The sequence below is a fragment of the Trichechus manatus genome, unplaced genomic scaffold, assembly GCF_000243295.1.
Source record: "Trichechus manatus latirostris isolate Lorelei unplaced genomic scaffold, TriManLat1.0 scaffold00287, whole genome shotgun sequence".
Taxonomy (NCBI): domain Eukaryota; kingdom Metazoa; phylum Chordata; class Mammalia; order Sirenia; family Trichechidae; genus Trichechus; species Trichechus manatus.
The window spans coordinates 1,767,698-1,788,391 of NW_004444223.1; the positions used below are offsets into that span (position 1 = coordinate 1,767,698).

Below are 20,694 nucleotides of genomic sequence, written 5' to 3' on the forward strand. Positions count from 1 at the left end.
AGGCAGGAGGGAACAAGAAAGCTGGTGATAGGGAACCCAAGGTTGAGAAGGGACAGTGTTGACATGTCGTGAGGTTGTTAACCATTGTCATAGGGCAATATGTGTACTACCTGTTTAATGCGAAACTATTTGTTCTGCAAACCTTCATCTAAGTTACAAAAAAATAAAAGAATTATCTATGTGAGATCAAATTGAAAAAAAATTCAGATTTCTTAAGTGTCCTTCTGAATTTAAATTCAGCTTTGGCAAACTGACATGCTTTTATGCATCTACCACTTCTTTAAACTCCTACTTCAAATCTCCCTTTAGGAAGTTCAGACTAATCACATCACTCTTACTCAATAGAGTTCCAATATTTTTTATTTGGCTGTTTCTTTTGTGTTCCTGCTTATATTTCCAATGTATGTTTCCTCTAGCCCTGCTTTTACTCTAGCTAAATTGAAGCTGTCCCTACACCTGAAATTCTTACATCTTTAATATTTCCCATAGGGTTCAATTCAGTGAGAAGAGTATAGGTTCTCAGTAAAAATATTATGAGCAAATAAAAGAATCCCCAGAAGGCCAAAGAATAAAAATGTAGTGCTGTTTACAGACTGATGAAAGGCAGCAAACAGCTAGCCTGTCCTTATAGAAAAATTTCAACGGCCAGGAAAATCATATGTGGCCCCCGTGGTTTAGGTATCGGCTCTTCTGATAAATGTAACGATTCAGTTCCCTCATCTCTACATAAGGGAATTGGACTGGAACAATATCGCACATCCCTTTCAGCTCCAGAATTGTATAATTCCATGTTTCTCATAAACCATAAATCCATCTCATTAAGTGTAAACACTGTGACATTAAAAATCTCCTGCCATATTTGACATATGATACCAGTAAAGTGAATATATTCATGTTCATAGTCTAATAACATATTGACCAGATGGACATTTATACGGCAACCTTTTGTTTATAACTGAAGAAAAGAGTCCTGGTATAATTTGTAGAAAGAATGAGTAAAAATAGAGAGGAAAGTAGAAAGGATGGAATGTCAGGGGTATTTTTTTTAGGCCTTTGAACTCCTTAGATCTGTTTATACATTGTCTTATATTGTTTGCTCTTTTTCCTTTGCCAGTCTCTCTAGCTACTTGATGTCAGAGACTCTGCCTTATTCTTTGCCCATATCCCTCTCCAGTACCTACTGAAAATCTGAGCACCTGGCTGGCATTCCAACATGCCTGTCAATTATTCTTTTGTCAGTTGAATCAATTGTCATACGGTGGTAGATAATCAATAAGAATGACCAGGTTTTTGATCCTCTCTCTGCTGTGAGTAGACAAGAGTGTGCTATCTGTGAAAGCTCAGAAGATCACTGCAATGAGGCCTCCTATTACAGTGAGACTCAGGAGGGGATGGGCTCGCACAATCGCCTGCGTCTTGTCACACAGGTGAACAGGGAGAAGCCTATATCCCGTCCCACTTAAGCAATTATAGTTCTGGAGAGAGACAGAATTGCATTGTTCAGAGATTCCAATGCTCAACACTCTGGTGGCCTGGGAGTATCTCCCAGTCAGAATGTGGAAGTTTCTTTTCAGGCAGGGTCTTTACCCAGGTATTTTACAGTTAGCATTCTTGGCACTTCAGGCTGACATGTTAGACCAAAATCATCGATAAACAAGTCAGGTCAGCTATTGCAAAGATAAACACGCAGAGCTCATTCTCTGTATGAAGCATTGATCTTATTTACATTCACATGCTTGTTCTTTGTAAACTCAAAGCCAGGAATTCACACTCCATTAAAAAAAAGTATGCACATTTTGATTATTTCAGAACACAGTTCTTCTCAAACATTGTTTCCAGATTTTAAAAAAGTTTGTTATTTTAAAAATACACACACACACACACACACATAAATTTTTTTCTTTTCATTATTCTAAGATGGCATTATAACATGTTATCTCTGGGAAGACCTATTTAAGGTTCAGTAACAGCAACAACACTGCTTAAGGGACATTAACTTTCATTGGTGCAAGCGTGGATTTTAAACCTGTGAGACCATTTCCTACATCTGCTTAGGAACATACAAACCCTTGGCTTACAGCTGATTTTTCTCATAAATTAGCTATTCCCCACAGAGCCATGGACTTGCAAATGTGCAGAGAGTCTGCTAAAATTTGTGCACATTGTTTCCTGTTTCCTTTCAGGCCCTTAATCAGGAAATGTTTAACATTGGAGTAAGTATTGCTAGAGATTACCGTAATGGCCGCTGTTTGGAGAGTTCAACAGAAGTCCTTTTCTGCCAGTACAAACATATACATTGTTGAAGCAAAAGACTGCATCCACAGATACAGTTACGTATTAGCCCAAAATACTCAAGCTGATAATACTCTTCTTTAATTAGAGTTTATGTCTTTTCTTTCAATTATGCACTAATATCACAGTGCAATGATTTCAACAATTTTCATCAGTGCCCTTTCTGCTTTCTCTTTTATTTATTTTTATTTTTTTAAATTTATTGTTGCAGTTTAAATGAAGTTTACATTTCAAGTTAGTCTCCCATACAAAAATGTATATATACATTGTTATGTGACTCTAATTGCTCTCCCCATACTGTGGCAGCACACTCCTCCTTTCCATCCCTGATTCCCCATGTCCATTCAGCCAGCTCCTAACCCTCTCTGCCTCCCCATCTCACCTCTAGACAGAAGCTAGCCATTTAGTCACTTGTATCTGCTTGAGCTAAGAGGCACACTCCTCATGAGTATCACTTTATGTCCCGCAATCCAGTCCAATCCTTGTCTGAAGAGCTGGCCTCGGAAATTGTTTTAGTTCTGGGCTGATAATCTGGGAGCCATGCTTTCTGGGGTTCCTCCAGTGTCATTCAGACCGTTAAGTCTGGTCTTCTGACTAGAATTTGAGTTCTGCACCCCAGCTTTCTCCTGCTCCATCAGGGACCCTCGTTGTGTTCCCTGTCAGGGTAGTCATTGGTAGTAGCTGGCCACCATCTAGTTCTTCTGGTCTCAGGCTGATGAAGTCTCTGGTCTATGTGGTCCTTTCTATCTCTTGGGCCAATACTTTCCTTGTGTCTTTGGTGTTCTTTATTCTCCTTTACTCCAGGTGGTTGGGACCAATTGATGCATCTTAGATGGCCACTTGCACCTGCTTTCTCTTTTAAATACAGACTTTTGGGATAAAAACATTTCTCTATTGATAGTCATATGACATGACTCTCTTTGAGACCTTCATGTGTTTTGAGGCCATTCTATGACTGGTTGATGTGGTGCTTATGAAATCAGATTTCAAATCCCACAAGGGCCAATTAGCTTTGCAAAGAAAAATATCCCCCCACCTTGTCTGCACTTGTAACCCCACCTCGCAAACCAGAGGATGTAAGAGGTCACGTGAGGTTCAAAACACTCCCTCCATGACCACTGCACCAGGAAAGGGCCCCTGAGGATCACTGGAGCAGAAAGACGGGGAGATCATGAGGAAGGAAGTACCTAAGAAAAGGTCATTCTTTATCTACTAAGTCTGCTTAGTAACCTACAGGAGTGTCATTGGAACTGTTCAGAAGACAGAAGGGAATAAAGGAGAGGCTGAAGGCTGGTCCAGGGGTTTTTGAACAACGTCAAGATGCTAGAAGTTGTAAGCAATGTCAGAACCTTGCAAGACGTCTCACTTATTTGAACACCATCAGTTTAAATGCACCATGGTCTAGGCATGCTGGTCTGCATTTTATTCATAGAAACATTAAATGCCTGTAAAAAAAAAATTATAAGATTTTCATGATGAATTAATAGAAAAAAATGTACCTAATTTAAAGATTTTACTTTTCAATGTTTTCAATCACCAGTTCATGGCATCTTTCATGATTGGGTTCATTACAAGTGATTTCTATTGTTCAGTTTTGTAAAGTCCCATGGAGAAGAATAGAAAAAGAAAAAAAAAAATGCAGTTTTAGAGATGAGGCAGACTCTTGAAGAGAAACTAAAGATCAATTCAAGCCATGATTTAGAGATAAAAAAAAAAAAAAGTATCTCAAGTTTTAGAAATTTCAAAATTTGTTGTTTTGTATGAGAAATATTCTGTTGGTGAATAATAGATGTCTGTTCTCCCTATTTGTGGACTAGGGTTCTCTTTTCTAGAGTTTTCTCTTCCACTTGGGCTACTAAAATAATAGCAATATATTATTTCTCTGCCATATGATAGGCCCTTAATATACATGTGTTGATTTAACATGATTTAAAATCATTAGCTTTCAGTCTTAGCATAAAGTAGGATTAAAAACAAAAGCAAAATGCTAAAACAATGCGATACTACAGTCTTAGTGTAAGTGTGCTAAATGGAAAGAACACTGGCTTTGGGATCAGAACATCACGGTACACGTTACTGGGGTGCTCCTGGGGTCACATCTGAGCCTTCACTTATTCTTCATCAAACCCTGTAGAGTTAATTGTATTAAAAATAATGATGCTGTTGGCACATAGTAGGCAACACAGAAAGGAAAGCAGACATTACTATTTTCTTTTTTCATTTCGTATGTCATTTATTTGTTTTTTCAACTTTATATTATGGAAAAGTTTCAAACATACACCAAAGTAAACAGAATAATATAATGAACCATCAATCTTCAACATTATTAGCATTTTGCCGATCTTGTTTCATCTACTCCCCGGGAGCTGGGGCATTTTAAAACAAATCCCAGACATCCTATCATTTCATCAGGAATAAGAAGATTATGGTAGCAATGTTCTCAGGCTGAGTTCCACCTGGTTCCTGGTTGAGAGTCAGCTCTCCCACTAATATTGGCCTAACACATCCAAGGAGAAAATATATAAAGTGATGCAGATGTTAGATACTCAGGCGAAGCCAGAATATTCACCCTGATCTAGTATTTTCTTGGACTAACCTTACCCTTTGGATGAAGATTCCGCCAAAGCCAAACCACTAAATTTAACATGCAATACTTCCAGAAAAAATAAACATGCTAATCCATTATTTGTTTTTTTAAAAATCCCTTCTTATTAACCAATTAGAACTACAAAGTAGTTTATAAAAAGCATCTATCAAGTGTTTTATAGATAGTATCTGCCCTCTAGGAATTTATAATTTAAAATAGTTCTTAAAAAGTAAGACATGGACAAGTGGAGGTCTTGTTAAAAAGAATCAAACAATATAGAAAAAGACAGAGACAAATTCAACCATGTGCGGATATAAGTACCTGATTAGGGAGGAGGGAGAGACGTGAAGTAAGTACGCAATCAGGGAAAGATTAGAAAAAAGGATCCTAAACAGACCATGTTCAAATTTCCTGGGGCGGTTGAGGGTGGGGGTACTGGAGGTAAGGGGGAGTGTGGAGGGAGGGCAGAGGCCTTGCTGACAGTAATTCCATGTCTAGAGGACCCAAAGCTTTAATCAATCTAGCTTCCTTTATATGGAAAGTTTTCAGGCCTCCAACCAGTGGGTGAATATGGGAGCGCTAGTAGGAATAGGGAAACCCTGATGGCGTAGTGGTTAAGAGCTCAGGCTGCTGACCAAAAGATTGGCAGTTTAAATCCACCAGGCGCTCCCTAGAAACTCTATGGGGCAGTTCTACTCTGTCCTATAGGGTCGCTATGAGTTGGAATCCACTCAGCAGCAATGGGTTGGTTTGTTGTTGGTTAGCAGCAATAGGAGGAGCCCTGGTAGTGCAGTTGTTAAGAGCTCAGGCTGCTAACCAAAAGGTCGGCAGTTCAAATCCACCAGCCCCTCCTTGGAAACCCTATGTGGCAGTACTACTCTGTCCTATAGGACTAGTATGAGTCAGAGTTGACTTGACAGCAATGGGTTTGGTTTTTTGGTTTTAGTAAGGATAGGCACGAGGAAGATGCAGGGTTGGGGAGGAAAGGGTAAAAGGGGAGTGTGTACGTTAGTCAGGAAGGTGGTAGGATCAAGTCAACATGACCAACCTTGACAAAAAGTGATACTTCTCTCTTAGTGAAGGGGATGGGAGAGAAAGGGAAGCCAATGAACGGAGATTTTTAAGATGGGTAGAGGCTGTGAAGACCTCAATCTCCTAAACTAAAGCAGAAGATCAAAGTGTCTGTGGAGGATGAAAGGGACAAAGGGGATTATGAAGGGAGAAGTCTGTATCTAACATCTACAAACCTGCTACAGTGACCCCTTTCAAAACAAATCTCCAAAAACAAAAGAAGCTTTCTCCTGCCCCTACTCTCCCCTCAGATACAGCCCTGCCATCTTTCTCTATCCATAAACCTCTCAAAAGTTTAGTTTGTCCACACACTACAGAACACCCAGCAATCCCATTATCAACCTCTCACCTTCTAAAGGTCAGCTCAATAAATGCCCTGATCTCAGTTTTCATCCTCCATCTTCACAGCAGCATTGGAAACAATAAATGTCTTCTTTCTAAAGTTCTACCCTCCCTATATTTATGACACATCACTGTTCTGATCCCCCTCTTTTCTCTCTAACCATGTCTCACTTCCTCTTTGGCCAGTTCTTTTCCTTCTCCTCAGCCATAACCATAGGTATTCTCTAAGTGTCTGTCCTTCGCCTTGTCTTCTTTCCTTATATTCTCTAGCCTTTAGCTTCAGCTATGGTCTCTTCAAATAAGTGCTGTGTTTCTCTATACAGGCACTGTCCAATATAGTAGTCACTAGCTACATATCTGAATGCTGAGCAAATAATCCGAGAAGGTGAACTGAATGAAGAAGAACGGGGCATCAGGATTGGAGGAAGACTCATTAACAACCTGTGATACGTAAATGACACAACCTTGCTTGCTGAAAGTGAAGAGGACTTGAAGCACTTCCTGACGAAAACCAAAGATTACAGCCTTCAGTAAGGATTGCAACTCCTCATAAAGAAAACAAAAATTCTCACAACTGGACCAATAAGCAACACCATGATAAACAGAGAAAATATTGATGTTGTCAAAGATTTCATTTTACTTGGATCCACAATCAATGCCCATGGAAACAGCAGTCAAGAAATCAAATGACACATTGCATTGGGCAAATTTGCTGCAAAAGAATTCTTTAAAGTGTTAAAAAGCAAAGATGTCACTTTGAGGACTAAGGTACACCTGACCCAAGTCATGGTATTTTTAATCGCCTCATATTCACTTGAAAGCTGGACAATGAATAAAGAAGACTGAACAAGAATTCACATCTCTGAATTATGATGTTGGTGAAGAATATTGAATATACCATAGACTACCAGAAGAACAAACAAATCTGTTTTGAAAGAAGTACAGCCAGAATGCTCCTTGGAAGTGAGGATGGGGAGACTTTGTCTCATGTACTTTGGACATGTTATTAGGAAGGACCAGTCCCTGGAGAAGGACATCATGCTTGGTAAAGTAGAGGGCCAGCGTAAAAGAGGAAGACTCTCAAAGAGATGGATTGATACTGTGGCTGCAATAATGGGCTGAAACATAGCCACGATTATGAGGATGGTACAGGACCAGGCGGTGTTTTGCTCTGTTGTACGTAGGGTCGCTGTAAGTCAGACGCGACTTGATGGCACCTAACAACAACAAACCACATATGGCTATTTAAATTTAAATTAATTCAAGTTAAATAAAATCTGAAATTCAGTTCTTAGGCCATACTTGCCACATTTCAAGTGTTCACAGGTCACATGAGGCTTGTGACTACCACATCAGACAACTCATGTATAAAACATGCTCATTTTCACAGAAATTTCTATTGGACAGTGCAGTCTCCCCTGAACTTCAGACCTGGCAGTGTTCTACCTGACGTCTTCCTCTGGAAGTCCTTCTGGAATCACAAATTCATCATGCCCCCAATTCTACTCTATTTAAGCATACATTTCTCATAATGTTTATTTGTACGAACTTGAATTTTATTTGAAAACAGCTCCATTTGACAGGAGCCCAAGCTCAAATAATTGGGAAACACAGGTAAGTTAGAATTCAGAAATATTTAGAAATAATTTTGTTTACCAAATTAATAGAGACCATCTTCACTGAAAAAAATACAGGCTTCAGACTTTTGGGGGAGAATCTCAGTCTTTCACATATTACCCTATTTAGTATTTTATCACATGTCCAGAGGCTCATAAAATAATAAAAAGACTTATTTTATAGGATATTTTCTTTATTAAGACTACTTTTTTACATTTCTCAAAAAAATCAAGGTTCTCTCCTCTAGTGCCAATGAGTATATTATTCTCACTGAAGAGAAGCCAACTTTCTGATTCTATTAGGAACACTGAAGTATTCTGCCTGAATAATGAAAATCAGACACCAAAGCTCTTTGCCAAAATACTGACAATACTACTGGACACATGAGATTCTGAAGCATCATATTCAACAAAGGATCAAATCTGGTCCTGATTTTAATCAGAAAGCAACCTGTCTCTTTGCTGCCTCCTAAACTTACCAAAGACATACCATTCTCAGCGTGTGGACCATTTTGGCGGTGTGAGGTTTCACTGGGCAGCCTTGCTCAGGGTGACCTTACCCAGGATTCTAAAGATGGAGCATATTAAGTGCAGATGAATCATCAATTTAAAAAGCCATAGAGAGTGGTTAAAAGCCTCATTCTTCAGAAGCACAGAGATTGGAGGGAGGCCTTACCATGTGACAATGGAACTCATTTAGGAAAAGAACACTCATCTTTAAAGAAAAAGATGATAAATGATGCCCCTGTAGGATAAGCCTATTGTGCTTGGTTGCGCTAGGTAATTTCATCTGAGCTGATTATCACCTTCTTCAATGACATCATGGCATCTCTTATTAAAGATGACAGAAAGGAGAATCATAGTATTGTAGCAGGAATACCGTTGTAAATATATGTGGCCATTCCTGTAAATTCAATGATAACTTTATATAAACTCTGGCACTTTTGTTTTCTCTATGTAGTTCAAATTGTTTTGCAGACATTAAAAATTAATCTTTATGACTTGCCTTCTGAGGTGTATAAATATTAGGACATTTCAAGATTAATCATCAGTTACTAATAGACCGACAGTTATATGCCTAGCCCTCTTCTAGGTACAATGAGGCATATGAAAAAAGCAGAAGATAGAGCTCCTTTCTCAGAAAGATGTTTCAGGTAACAAGATATAAGTACATGGAATGTTATGGTCCACACTGGGGTTTAAGTAGTGTAGGATTTCAGGGCAAAAGAAAAATAACTGTCAGGGAGCAAGTAGTTAGAGAAGTCTTCACAGAGAAGGTAATCCTTGAGTGGTTCCTAGAAGAAATACTGACTGGTATGGGAGGGAAGTGTAGGATAAAACAAGAAGAAACACATGTCTTGAATAGTCTTAGAGAGTCCCAATCTCTGTCTTGTAAGTACTCTGGAGGTGGAAAAAGTATAAAGACGCATAAGAAGAAAAAACACTAGGAATGGGGGTAATGTTGGGGTTTATGTGTGTGGGTGTATGTGTCATGGTTGGGTTGGGGAAGAATGTAGACACTGCCTGATTGGATAGGATGGTCATGTTGAGGAGCACTAAAGAAGAGCTTTAATAGCTAAAGGAGAGCCAGCTAATAAATAGCTTTTGCAAACCAGTCTAAGCAATTTTAATTTCAATCTGATAAGGTCTAGGGACCTCCTCTGAATTCTTAAGCAAGTCAATGACATAATCAGAGAAATACTTTAGAAAAAGCAGTCTGGCAGCAGTTACCTGCGGACTTTCTAGTCCTCAACCTTCATATTTACTAAAGGATACAGGTTGACTCTCCACTTCAAATCCTGCCATCATCCTATGAGGTTTTAACTTGTGTATGAGAGATTTATACCATTCCTCAGCCTCATAAACTTCAATTGCCTTCACTACCACTCCCAGGGCCACATCCAAGATCTTACATATTTAAAACTGCACTGCCCCACACAGAAACCTTAAATGCAAATAGCCCAGCCTTCTGTCTTTCCAGTCCTCTCTTGCCCATCCTCCCATTGACCTGATCGGCTCTTCCAATATCTCTTCTTCACCGAACACTGTCTCACCAACCCACTCCACTTTCTTGTACCCCAGTCCTCCCACTGCACCCTCTTGGAAAAAGCCCAACCCTAGATCCAGTGCTATAAAATGTCTCCTTTTTTATTCCCAAGCTGCTAAGCAGGCTGGTGCCACTGCAAATGCATGGTCTCTCTCCTTGCTAAATCTTAAACTCCACTCACCAATGCTCCTATTTATACGTAATCACATTGCTCTCACATTCCCTTCTGCAACGATTCAGCATGTACACAGTTATCTTCAAAACCACTCTTGGCTCAGGCCTCCTCACATTCAGCAGAATATAACTTTGCATTCAGCATGCTAAGAATGCTGAAGCTTTAGGGAGATCTTTCTCAGCCTCCCACCTCTCAGCTAAAAACTTACCTCTTTCCCAACCCATTCTTCCTCTTTCCTCCTTCCCTCTGTCACAGAAGATGGTCTCTCTCCCTTTCAAGGTCAAAACCAAGGTCACCCCAAAATCATACCTTTGATTCCTTCCTCTTGCCTCCTCCAAACCTCTGCTTCATCAAAAACTCTTGCTCTTTCTCATATCTTAACACTGCTCCTTTATGGTCCTGTAACCTGCTAACCCATAAACACAGTAAAGTCCCTTTCATCATTAAAAACCCTCCACTGACCTGAGTTTTCCTTAGCTACTATTCTACATTTCTCTCTGCCTTTCTCATCCAAACTTCTCTAAATAACATTTATATTTGCTAAATTTAGAAATCATAAAATCCCAGAAGGTAGGAAATATTCTCGTTATACAGATGGGAAATAAACTGAGGCCCAAAGTCAACACAAATGGGGCCAACTACCAAACCTTTTGGATTCTTCCACACTTTCCTGTAAGACTTGGTATTCAAGTCACATTATTTTAACCTTTTACTTCTTAATGATACCATGTTTCACTGAAAGTCTAAAAGTAGAGGAAAGCAACAAGGTGATTTCACATCAGGTGGTCAACAAATGTGTAAGGCCTTACTCTGTACAGACAAAGAATTTACCACTACACTAAAGAAGAAGAAAATTTACCCTCTTAAGCTGGGTCAGAATCCAGTAAATCTGGTTAACTCTTACCAAAAAAAAAAGATTTTTGATTCTCTAAACACTTGGATTTTCAACAGTATTTGTTACACTATTTCTTTAACCTCTATTCACTTCTCAACCCACTGAAGAAGGGTTTATGCGTCACTGAAACTGCTCTGGCAAACATTCACGATGACCTTCAGATTCACAAACACAAAGGCTGGACCTCTCTGATGATATGACTGTTCCAACTTCTCCCGTCTTCTTGACAATTTTGACTCCCTTGGCTTCTGCATCACTCCACTGCCCCTGGTGATACTCATACCTTCTGACTATTCTTTTTTTGGATGTTTTATTTGTACTGTCCAAATAGGAGTGTCAAGTAGTTTTACCCCCACCAAATGCTTCTCCATCAAAGCCAGAGTATCAGATAAATGTGGCCCATACTTTCCTACCCACTCTGTGTTCGATTTTTGTTCATGTTGGTCCCTGCACTCATTTCTATTTGTCCAAAACCTACTCTTTCTTCAGGGCCTGACTCTTCAGTGAAGCTTTCCCTCATCTCCTCAGGTAAAAATAATCTTTCCCTCCTTTGCATTACCATAATTTGTATTTCAATGATACAAATTTGTACATTTTACCCTCTAGATGATCTGTCCTACCAGATCATGAGCTCTTTCTTAATGACTGCTGTAATGCCCAGTGCCTAAAACCGTTCTTGGCACATAGTAGGAGCTCATCAAAATTTAGGTACAAGTATTATTGTTTTTCATCTTTGTATTACTCAGACCTTTAGCATAGTAATGTGCCTTACATTTTATAAGATTAATCAATTTTTATTTAATTAATTAAAGCCCTGAGAATGGATAAACTCTCTCTTAGTGAGAAAGAAAAGCAGACAGAAGGCACACCTATAGTAGGTGGTAGAGAAGTAAAGAGAAACTAGCGAGCAATATTAAAGAAAATGCCTACGAACTCCAAAAGGAGAGAATACAGGAAGCTTCTAACAGTACATAAGCATATTATCTATTTCATATATCATCTTTAAAATATAATGCCGCCTTCTGCCAGTCACCCAGGATGAAGATAGATTTCTCAGTGTGTCAGTGACCCTGTCTCTGACTTACCATGGTGAACACCAGAGCCAGAAGGAATAGTGGTGCATTACTTAGTTGTGTTATCTAATTTTTTCTGTACCTCCTTATGCACAGAGAGTGAAGAATTAACTATAAACACAAAGGGAAAAAAGACAAAACTCAATTTGAGATTGACTTTTCCAAAATATATCCACTTGAATATATGATGGGAATTTACTATGTAAAATGGCTAAAATTTTCCATCAAGAAAAAGAATTAATCTATGTCGTTTTAAATAATTTTACAAGAATATCCTTTTACCAAGTTTTCTGTAGTATAGCTTTTTGATGTAAGTACCGATTCCTTTGAAATTTTATTGTTTTTAGTACAGCCAAGTTGACTGGCTTCTTAAGAGTCTCCCAAGTGCTATTTTTGGACAAATACAAGAAGAAATTAATCATGATGTCCAAAGTGATGGCCTGGGTGTACTATTTCTTGCTTTCAGTTAGTCTGGAAAATATGTAACCAGTTTCTCACCCAGAGATTAACAATGTTCCAATTTATTAGAAAGCACTTGTTATTGGAAGCAGCCAATGACAGAAGTGTAATAATGGAAACCATCCCAGCTGCTTCTATGCTGGCAATGCCAGTCAGTCATTGTGCTGAGATGACAGACCTGCATCTGCTGAGGTGGGGCTTGAAGGGTCTGGAAGACCTCCCTCCCCAAGACAAGGGTCATGACATCACTGGCTCTAGAAAGACTTCTTAAAACACAAAACTCCCTGGGAAGGGCAACTCCATTTCTAATATTTGTCCATTAAAAGAGCATTTCTGGAGTTCACTGGATACCCAAACTGGCAACAACAGCAACAACCAAAAAAAAAAAAATCAAATCTGCAAATTTTGCAAAGTTAACACGAACAGTAAATGTGCTATTTATAATGTTCGTTCAACAAATTCCATAGATCACTCAACAGACTCCAGAGTGGCAGGCAACTGGTGTACCAGCCTAGTTGCATCTCTCAAAAAACACACAGAATTGCCTACAATGTCCAAAACCCTGGATATGGAGTTGGAGAATATGAGAAAGATCAAAAAAGGAGTCTGAGGAGAAAATTGGCATGAAAAGCCTGAGTGATCCTTCATCTCTACCTTTTCCACAAGTTACTTCCATGCACATCTCCTACAGGCTGACTGATCTTGGTCTTATCTCCCAAATATTACAAGCCCATTTCTCTCTGTGTTACCCTACTTCTTTTGACCAGTAGTTCCCATCCTCCAAGGGCACGCTGTTGTACAACTCCAGCGCAAATCACTCATAGAGTAGTGAATATATAGCCTCCGGGGTGGTGTAGTGCCCAACTTGTGTGGCCATATGGCATCCCCCGCTTCCTCCACTTTTCTCACCATCCAGATCTCACCAAACTTCAAGGCTCAGATCATATTCCACCACCCTCATGTGAAAGAAACTTTCCTCAATTTATTTTACCTAAAAAGTCTCATCTTTTCACAAAATGGTTTTGGCCCCCAAGTTTGCAATGTGAGTCTACTTCAAAGAAATTCTGGAAACCAGGAAATCAATATCAAGGTTCTGAACTACAACCACCCTTGAATACCCCCAGAGTATAAAATGGTATAATGGGAAGAACATTGGACTGAGCAATGAATCTAGAGCAAACTATAACTAAATTGCTATGTGACTTGGGCAAATCAAATAACCTGAGTGTTCAAGTTTCAAATTTGTAATATAAAGCAGGTAGATAAAACACCTCAAAAGGTACCCGTCAGCCCTAATATTTTACACAACCTTTGAACACCACCTCCAGAGTAGGGGCATTTGAGTCACATATTTGTTATTGTTGTTATTAGTTGCCGTTGAGTCAATTCAGACTCATGGTGACTCCATGTGTGTAGAGTAGAACTGGGTTCCATAGGGTTTTCAAGGCTCCATAGGGTTTTCAAAAGCAGATTGCCGGGCCTTACTTCCAAGACACCTCTGGGTGGGTTTGAACCTCCAATCTTTTGGTTAGTAGTCACATACAGACACCCCCATAAAGGGAGAACAATAGGTGGTCTTTGGAGATTTGGGAGATAACTCACTAAATCCTCCATGCATGTCAAGTCAGGTGATATATGGGCCTAAGCTGAGGTAACTTACCTCATGAGTGATGTCCATGCCTATCTTCCCAGCACCAGCTCTAGATTTTTTTTTCTTATCTCTAGGCTGGCAAAGCTGGCATGTGGCTGCCACATTTTCACCAGCCCACTCACACTTGCTAATGCCAGCTGCCTCCCACTCTTAGCTACAATACCCCCCCCCCTCATGTGACAATGCTAACAGAACAAATGTCTACTACAAGAACATATATCTACAGCTCTAAATATAGGAACACTCTCATTTTAAACAAATCTAATATTGCAACATCCACATTTTCAAACACATATACTTACAAATATGTGTGTGTGTATGTATGGGAGATTGCTTTACAAATGAATTTACCATGGAATTCCATAAAATCCCAGGTCCTTCATTCCTTTTTCCTCCACTGTCTCCCCCACAAATATCTTAAAATTTTTACTTATTTACAGCTGTCAGGAATACATCTATTGTGTAAGATAAAGTAGCCTGTATTTATAAAGATTAATGGAAAGCAAAATGTATTTCAGTGGAGCCTGCTGGCTAATTTCTTTAATGTCCTGGGTATGCAGGCTTACATTTTGCATGCCTAGGCTCTGGAACCGTATCTAGCACCTCCATAACCACTAAAACCACATGATTCTTGAATATCTTCCAGGGTACTACCATGAGGAACAGCCTTCTATAGAAATTAGAGCCATGGGCTTCACATAATCCACCACAGGCAGGGGAAAAGTGAGCTGATGGCATTGCTTTGTGAATGTTCCCAAGGCAACAATTTTACCTTCCACTCAGGTCAACAGCTGTGGGCTGGCAGCAGTTTAAAAAACTGAAGCAATATATTCTGCCTTATAACACAATAAATGTTAGTAGGCAAAACATTAACCAGACTTCTGGGAATGACAAAGCTATTTTTAGTCATGGTGGCACTCTGGAAAATTTCATCTCTTGCTGTGAAATGCAAATGTGATTTTTCTCAGCCCATAAAAGGTAAGCTCAATCATATTTGTTTGTTTTTCTAAACAGGAATTTTATATGCTTTGTATTTTTCTTTTCTCCAGGAGTTCCTTATCTATGTGCACACACAGATGAGAACAGGAACAGGGCAGGCTGGCCCACCCTAGTCTAGGGTAGGTTGCAAATAACCTCTCTAATGCCAACAGCACCAGTGAGCCAACAAAGGTTTCATTTCATGCAATTGTTAGTATTCCCTTAGCGGCTCATGCAAGCTAAGAATCAAACAAAAACAGAAAGAAAAACACCAACTCCACTCTTAAGTCATCCTCTTCTCACATATACACAAAAAAAGTTAGTGTCCCCCAACTTCCAGAAATACAACTGTTCATGGTTCAGAAACTTTGAAGAATTCCAACTCCTTCCTGGATCCCTAAAAATATGGCCTTAAAAAGGGGGACCTGGCTCACGGCAATGAGGTAAAGTTGATAGACGGAAGTTGGTAAGGGAAGGAGCTTGTTATTGTTAGGTGTCGCAGAGTCTACTTCCAACTCATAGGACCCGTATGACAGAATAGAAATGCCCCCATAGGATTTTCTTGGTTGTAATCTTTATAGAAGCAGATTGCCAGGTCTTTCTCCTACAGAGCCTTTGGGTGGGTTGGAACCGCCAGCCTTTCAGTCAGTAGTCGAGTGCTGAACCATTGTGCTCCAGGGCTCCTTAGTGGAAAGAGCACAGAACCAAGAATCAGGAGACCTGGGCTTTAGTTCCAGCTCTTCTGCCAAACATCTTTTGAGATTTAGGCAAACCATTTAACCCTCCTGGACCTCAGTTTTCTCACTGATAAAATAATAGTCATCTTCTCACACACACAAACAAAAAAAGTTAGCGTTTCCCCTCTTCCAGATAATGATACTCATGTTCTAACTGAGATCTAATGAGATAAGAGACTTGATAATACTTTGGGAAAGTATTAGGCTCTTCACAAAGCAATGTCTTGCTTATTCGTGTGCATGTCAACTTCTGTGAAGTGACAGAAAATTGAGGCTAAAAGTTATTAAAAAATGAGAAAAGAGTAGAGCAGCAAGACTGATTTCAGCCATACCTTCTCTCTCTCTCCATACACACACACACACACACACACACACACACACACACACACACACCTATCTCTATCTCTCTTTATTTCTATCTCTCATCTACCTTCTGGAAAAAAGCAAAAGTAACAACTGACTTTAAATTTCCATTCTAATAATCATGACTTTTATACATTTTCAACTGCAGTCAATGGCTAATTTAGATAACTTAGCATCTACTAAGTGTTGGTACCTCTATTAAATTATTCCCAAAGTCATATAATGAAGAAATTTTCTGCTTCTACAGAAGCTTGAAGTGGGAATCAGTACCTATTCATTCATTCAGTTAATATTTATTCAGTGCAAACTTGTGCCAGGCACTAGGGATTTAGAAATGAACAAGAAAGATGTAGTCCCTTTCTCTATGAAGTCCACAATCTAGTGAGGGCAATAGGTTCATAGGCTTTTTAGAGTTTAGGAACTAGAGAAACAATAGTTGAGAAAATTTGACTCTACCTGCAACTCCCCCTCCATTATACTGAGTAGTTGGATGAGGTCTTCTTTAGATAACTCCAGAGACTTCTTACTCTTTCGTTCACTTTCTCCAGATGGTTTTAGGTGTCGTTTGACAGTTCCTGAGGCTGTGACATCATCCTCCTTCCTATTTGATTTGTTCTTCTTTTTCGGATCTTCTGACAGACTTTTATCATCAGCACTGCTGATGATAGAGGATTTGGGGCAGGAGACATGCCCGTTGGATGAACTTTCACTACCTTGGTTCCGGGATCTCATTCCCACCTACAACACATGAAAAAAGATAAAATGTTCTTTACCACCAACTAAAATTATTTTTGTCTAAATACTCAGAAATGTATAGCAGCCTTACAACAGTAACAGTAAGGAAAAACCAAAAACGCATTTCCCATTGCTTTCTTTATAGCTGTAATGAATGCATCGTTAACTTCCTCAGGAAAATGCTCTAGTGGTCTTCAAGAAAAAGTGATTCTAACCTGATCAAGCCAAATGATCAAGGTTAATATCCTCAGTGATAAACCATATTAATAGTATTTATCTTTGTTACAGTGTGATGATAATGACACTTTACCTCTGTGGTCTTCCTTTCAAAAACACATAACCCAGTCTAATCATGAGAAAAACATCAGACAAACCCAAACTGAGGGACACGCTACAAAATACCTGACCAGTATTCCCTGAAACTGCCAAGGTCATCAAAAACAAGGAAAAAGGAAAAGCAAGGCAAGAAGAGGCATAGTTTTCCGTGATATGGAATTGTTTTTCCATAGTGTTTTTGTGTCAGTTATGTACAGTAATAATAAGAGCATCAAGATTTGGAAGAAAACAGATCAATTTCAAAATCAAAAATACATATTAGGTAAAATAAAGAAAAAAGATGGAGTAGCAGCTAAGATACTAACTTGCCCCCTGAATAGCCCACTCAAGTCATTCTGTGATGAATGCTTTACAAATTCTGTCAGTCTTCCAGCAAAAGAACTCTACCAATAAGTATGTTAACAAACAAACATACTGAATTCAAAAGCTAGGACTCAGAGAGCTCTTAAGAAAGCTCTAATACCTGGAGGCTCTACTACAAACATTGCTTTAATGCTTAAATATACAGTAAAACCTGTGAAAGCTGGAATCTGAGTAAGACAGAAACCTGTCAGAGAAGGAAAACTTAAATATTTTCTACTAATAGAGAGCAATAGAAAAATGGTAAGACTGCACCCTGTTAAAGGCAGAAAGCTTGTGAGAGCCTGAAAAACAAGGCAGGCCTGTTGAGTTCTAGCTCTTACAGGTTTCACTGTAGTAGCTTGGAGCACGGGTTTATTTAAAACAAATCAACTCACCGTATAAATAGTCCTTTCTCTGAACAACTAAGCTGCAAGTTTATCATTACTCATTCCAGATAAAATACAGGGGACTTTGTTATCTGAGAGTAGATCTCCTTTATGAACTCAACCGTACCAGAGAAACTAATAAGAAGTTTTCAAAACACTAGGTTTTTAATAGAAAAATAAATACAGTTGTGTGATGTTTCCTTTCAGTTAGCAAATATTCAGTTCTTCCAACCAATCTTGAAATCTACATTCCTGCTTCTTTTTTTGAACTGAACTCGTACAACCAAATGAATCCTTTTGTGTGTATGTGAACTTTCTACAACACCCTAACTTTGAACAATAGAAATGGAAGAAGTGGTCCTTGACACTGACACCCTGCTTTCAGGTTCACTCAGTGATTAGTTCTCAGAATTTTAGAACATCTCTTATGCTTCCCTGCTAAACAAAGAATAGATGTTTCTTTGTAATGGAAGCCAGAGCACTTTGGAGCAGACCTACTGTATTTCATCACAACTTGTTTGTGGGTAGAATGAGCTGACTCAAGTCCCAAGCCAAAAAAAAAAGGTGGTGAATAGAAAGTTTCAAATTGAACTCATGACCTGTAAAGAACACATTACAAATAAGACACATGGACTTCCCAAATTGAATTATGACACCCTAGGACTCCATGCCACATGTGAATTCCTTTTATCTGAAATAACTTTCTCTGTAAAATCTTCAGACTCTGAGGTGATACATCAAGTATTGATTTGACAACTTCAATTTAGATTGATTGTACATTAATAGGTATCCTAGCAATAGTTCCCAAGGCGCAGGAAGTGAGGTGGTGATCTCTTAAACTTAACCATACACCTTGTATTTGTTTCTGACTTTATCATGTGTTTGTGTCTAATTTCTCTGAATCTTCTAAGTCTTTTATAAGATCTACAGCATTAGGATATTCCTAAAATGGGGAAAATGCCTTTACTCAATCATGATTGTATTTACAAACATACAGAAAGTGGAATTTACTTAATATCCGCTTTCTTTATACTTACTTTTTATAAAAATTTCAGTCTAAAATCAATGTTTTAAAATAAATTTTATTATAGCATTCTATGAATGGGTTTTACAGAAAAAAACTCTACACATTTTAGAATTGTCTAATTATTTTATATCACTAATTGGGCTGAAAGCTTGAGTTTTCTTCCACATTAGCTCACTTTGGCTGATTGAAAATCTCATGTGGCAGACTATGATGATAATTCTGCCTTAGCCAACATTTTTCCTCTGTGACACTGAAATTTCAAATTAATTACTTTTCCTTTGACATGTGCACATAGATTTTAGTCTTTTCTTGATAAGCCCAATAGGGTCTTCTATCTTTATCTCCACAACAAAGTTAGCAATAGGCACCTGGTCTATCTTAGGAATGCAAAAGTACCAGAGATAACAAACTAATCAAGAAATGTTTTAAGAAGGAATTAGATAGCCGGTACCAGAGAGTACAACGTAATTTTTCAATAGAGTAACCAAGTCTGCCTTCCGTAACATCCACTTAAAACCACTTTATTGTATTTTGTAGGAAGAAAATGTCCAGACAATAATGGATTTCCGTGGATTACATTTAGTGATATTCATACCCCTCCTTATTTCTAATAGCTCTCATTTAGGAAGTGTTTCATAAGAGCTGCATACTGTGCTAAGCATTTTACATACAGCGTCTCATTTAATTAAATATTCACATCAATCCTATGAAGTAAGTGCTGTTATTCTCAGTTTTACAAAGGAGGCTACTGAGGTTTAACAACTAAAACTGGTACTAAGTAAAAATACTTCTTCTAAAGCCTTTCACCTGCTGCAGAACTTGAAAAATGATGAACGATTCCAAAAATCTTCCTGATAAGCAACCTGGTCAATCATTAAGGGAATAGAGTCATGAAAACAGGATGCAAAGTCTGAACAGGGACCATCACAGACTTATTATGTTAGAAGTCCCGGAGCTGAACAATAGTAAACATTTCATCAGAGTTGGCCAAATCCTGCTCATTGTGCATAGAGTAGTGAGTAGGTAATAGGAAAGGCATCTGGCACTCAATAGGCTTCTTAAGAGTTGACTGCATTCCTGTAAGCGTGGGACACGTAGCTGAGAAACTTTCTGAAGCAAGCCTTTGCTTCATCCCAGTATATGTCCTTTGAAGAAAGTTCTCTCCCAAGAAAAAGGTAAAAATAAACTAAAGATTTATATTCCAAAAAAAAAAAAACCCATTGTAGTCAAGTCGATTCCAACTCATAGCGACCCTATAGGACAAAGTAGGACTGCCCCATAGGGTTTGCAAGGAGCAGCTGGTGAATTCAAACTGCCAACCTTTTGGTTAGCAGCCTGAGTTCTTAACCACTGCACCACCAGATATTAGGTTTGTAATTTTTTTTTTGAATCAGTGTTATTTGGTTCTCAGGGAATCCAGACTTCCTGGAGCCATTGAGGGAATATGAACCCCCAAAGCTATTGCTCTGAGATAATCTTTAAACCTTACACCAAAAATATCTCCTGAAGTCTTCTTTGAATGAAACAATAGCTTAATTAGTAAAGAATGTCTGCCTTGAGCATTGTGCTCCTTTAAAGAAAA

The 20,694-nt window shown here is 38.7% G+C and overlaps 1 protein-coding gene across 2 annotated transcripts in view; it reads right to left on the minus strand.

The window, feature by feature from the left end:
• The window catches only part of FILIP1 (filamin A interacting protein 1), a 136,187-nt gene extending 119,157 nt beyond the window's left edge, over positions 1-17,030 (minus strand). For both annotated transcript variants that reach the window (XM_004390157.2, XM_004390156.2), the window contains exon 1: positions 16,743-17,030. In XM_004390157.2, coding sequence (XP_004390214.1) covers positions 16,743-17,018 — 276 coding nt within the window. In that variant the 5' untranslated portion in view covers positions 17,019-17,030. The remainder of the gene's footprint in view (positions 1-16,742) is intronic.
• Positions 17,031-20,694: the final 3,664 nt, after the last annotated feature.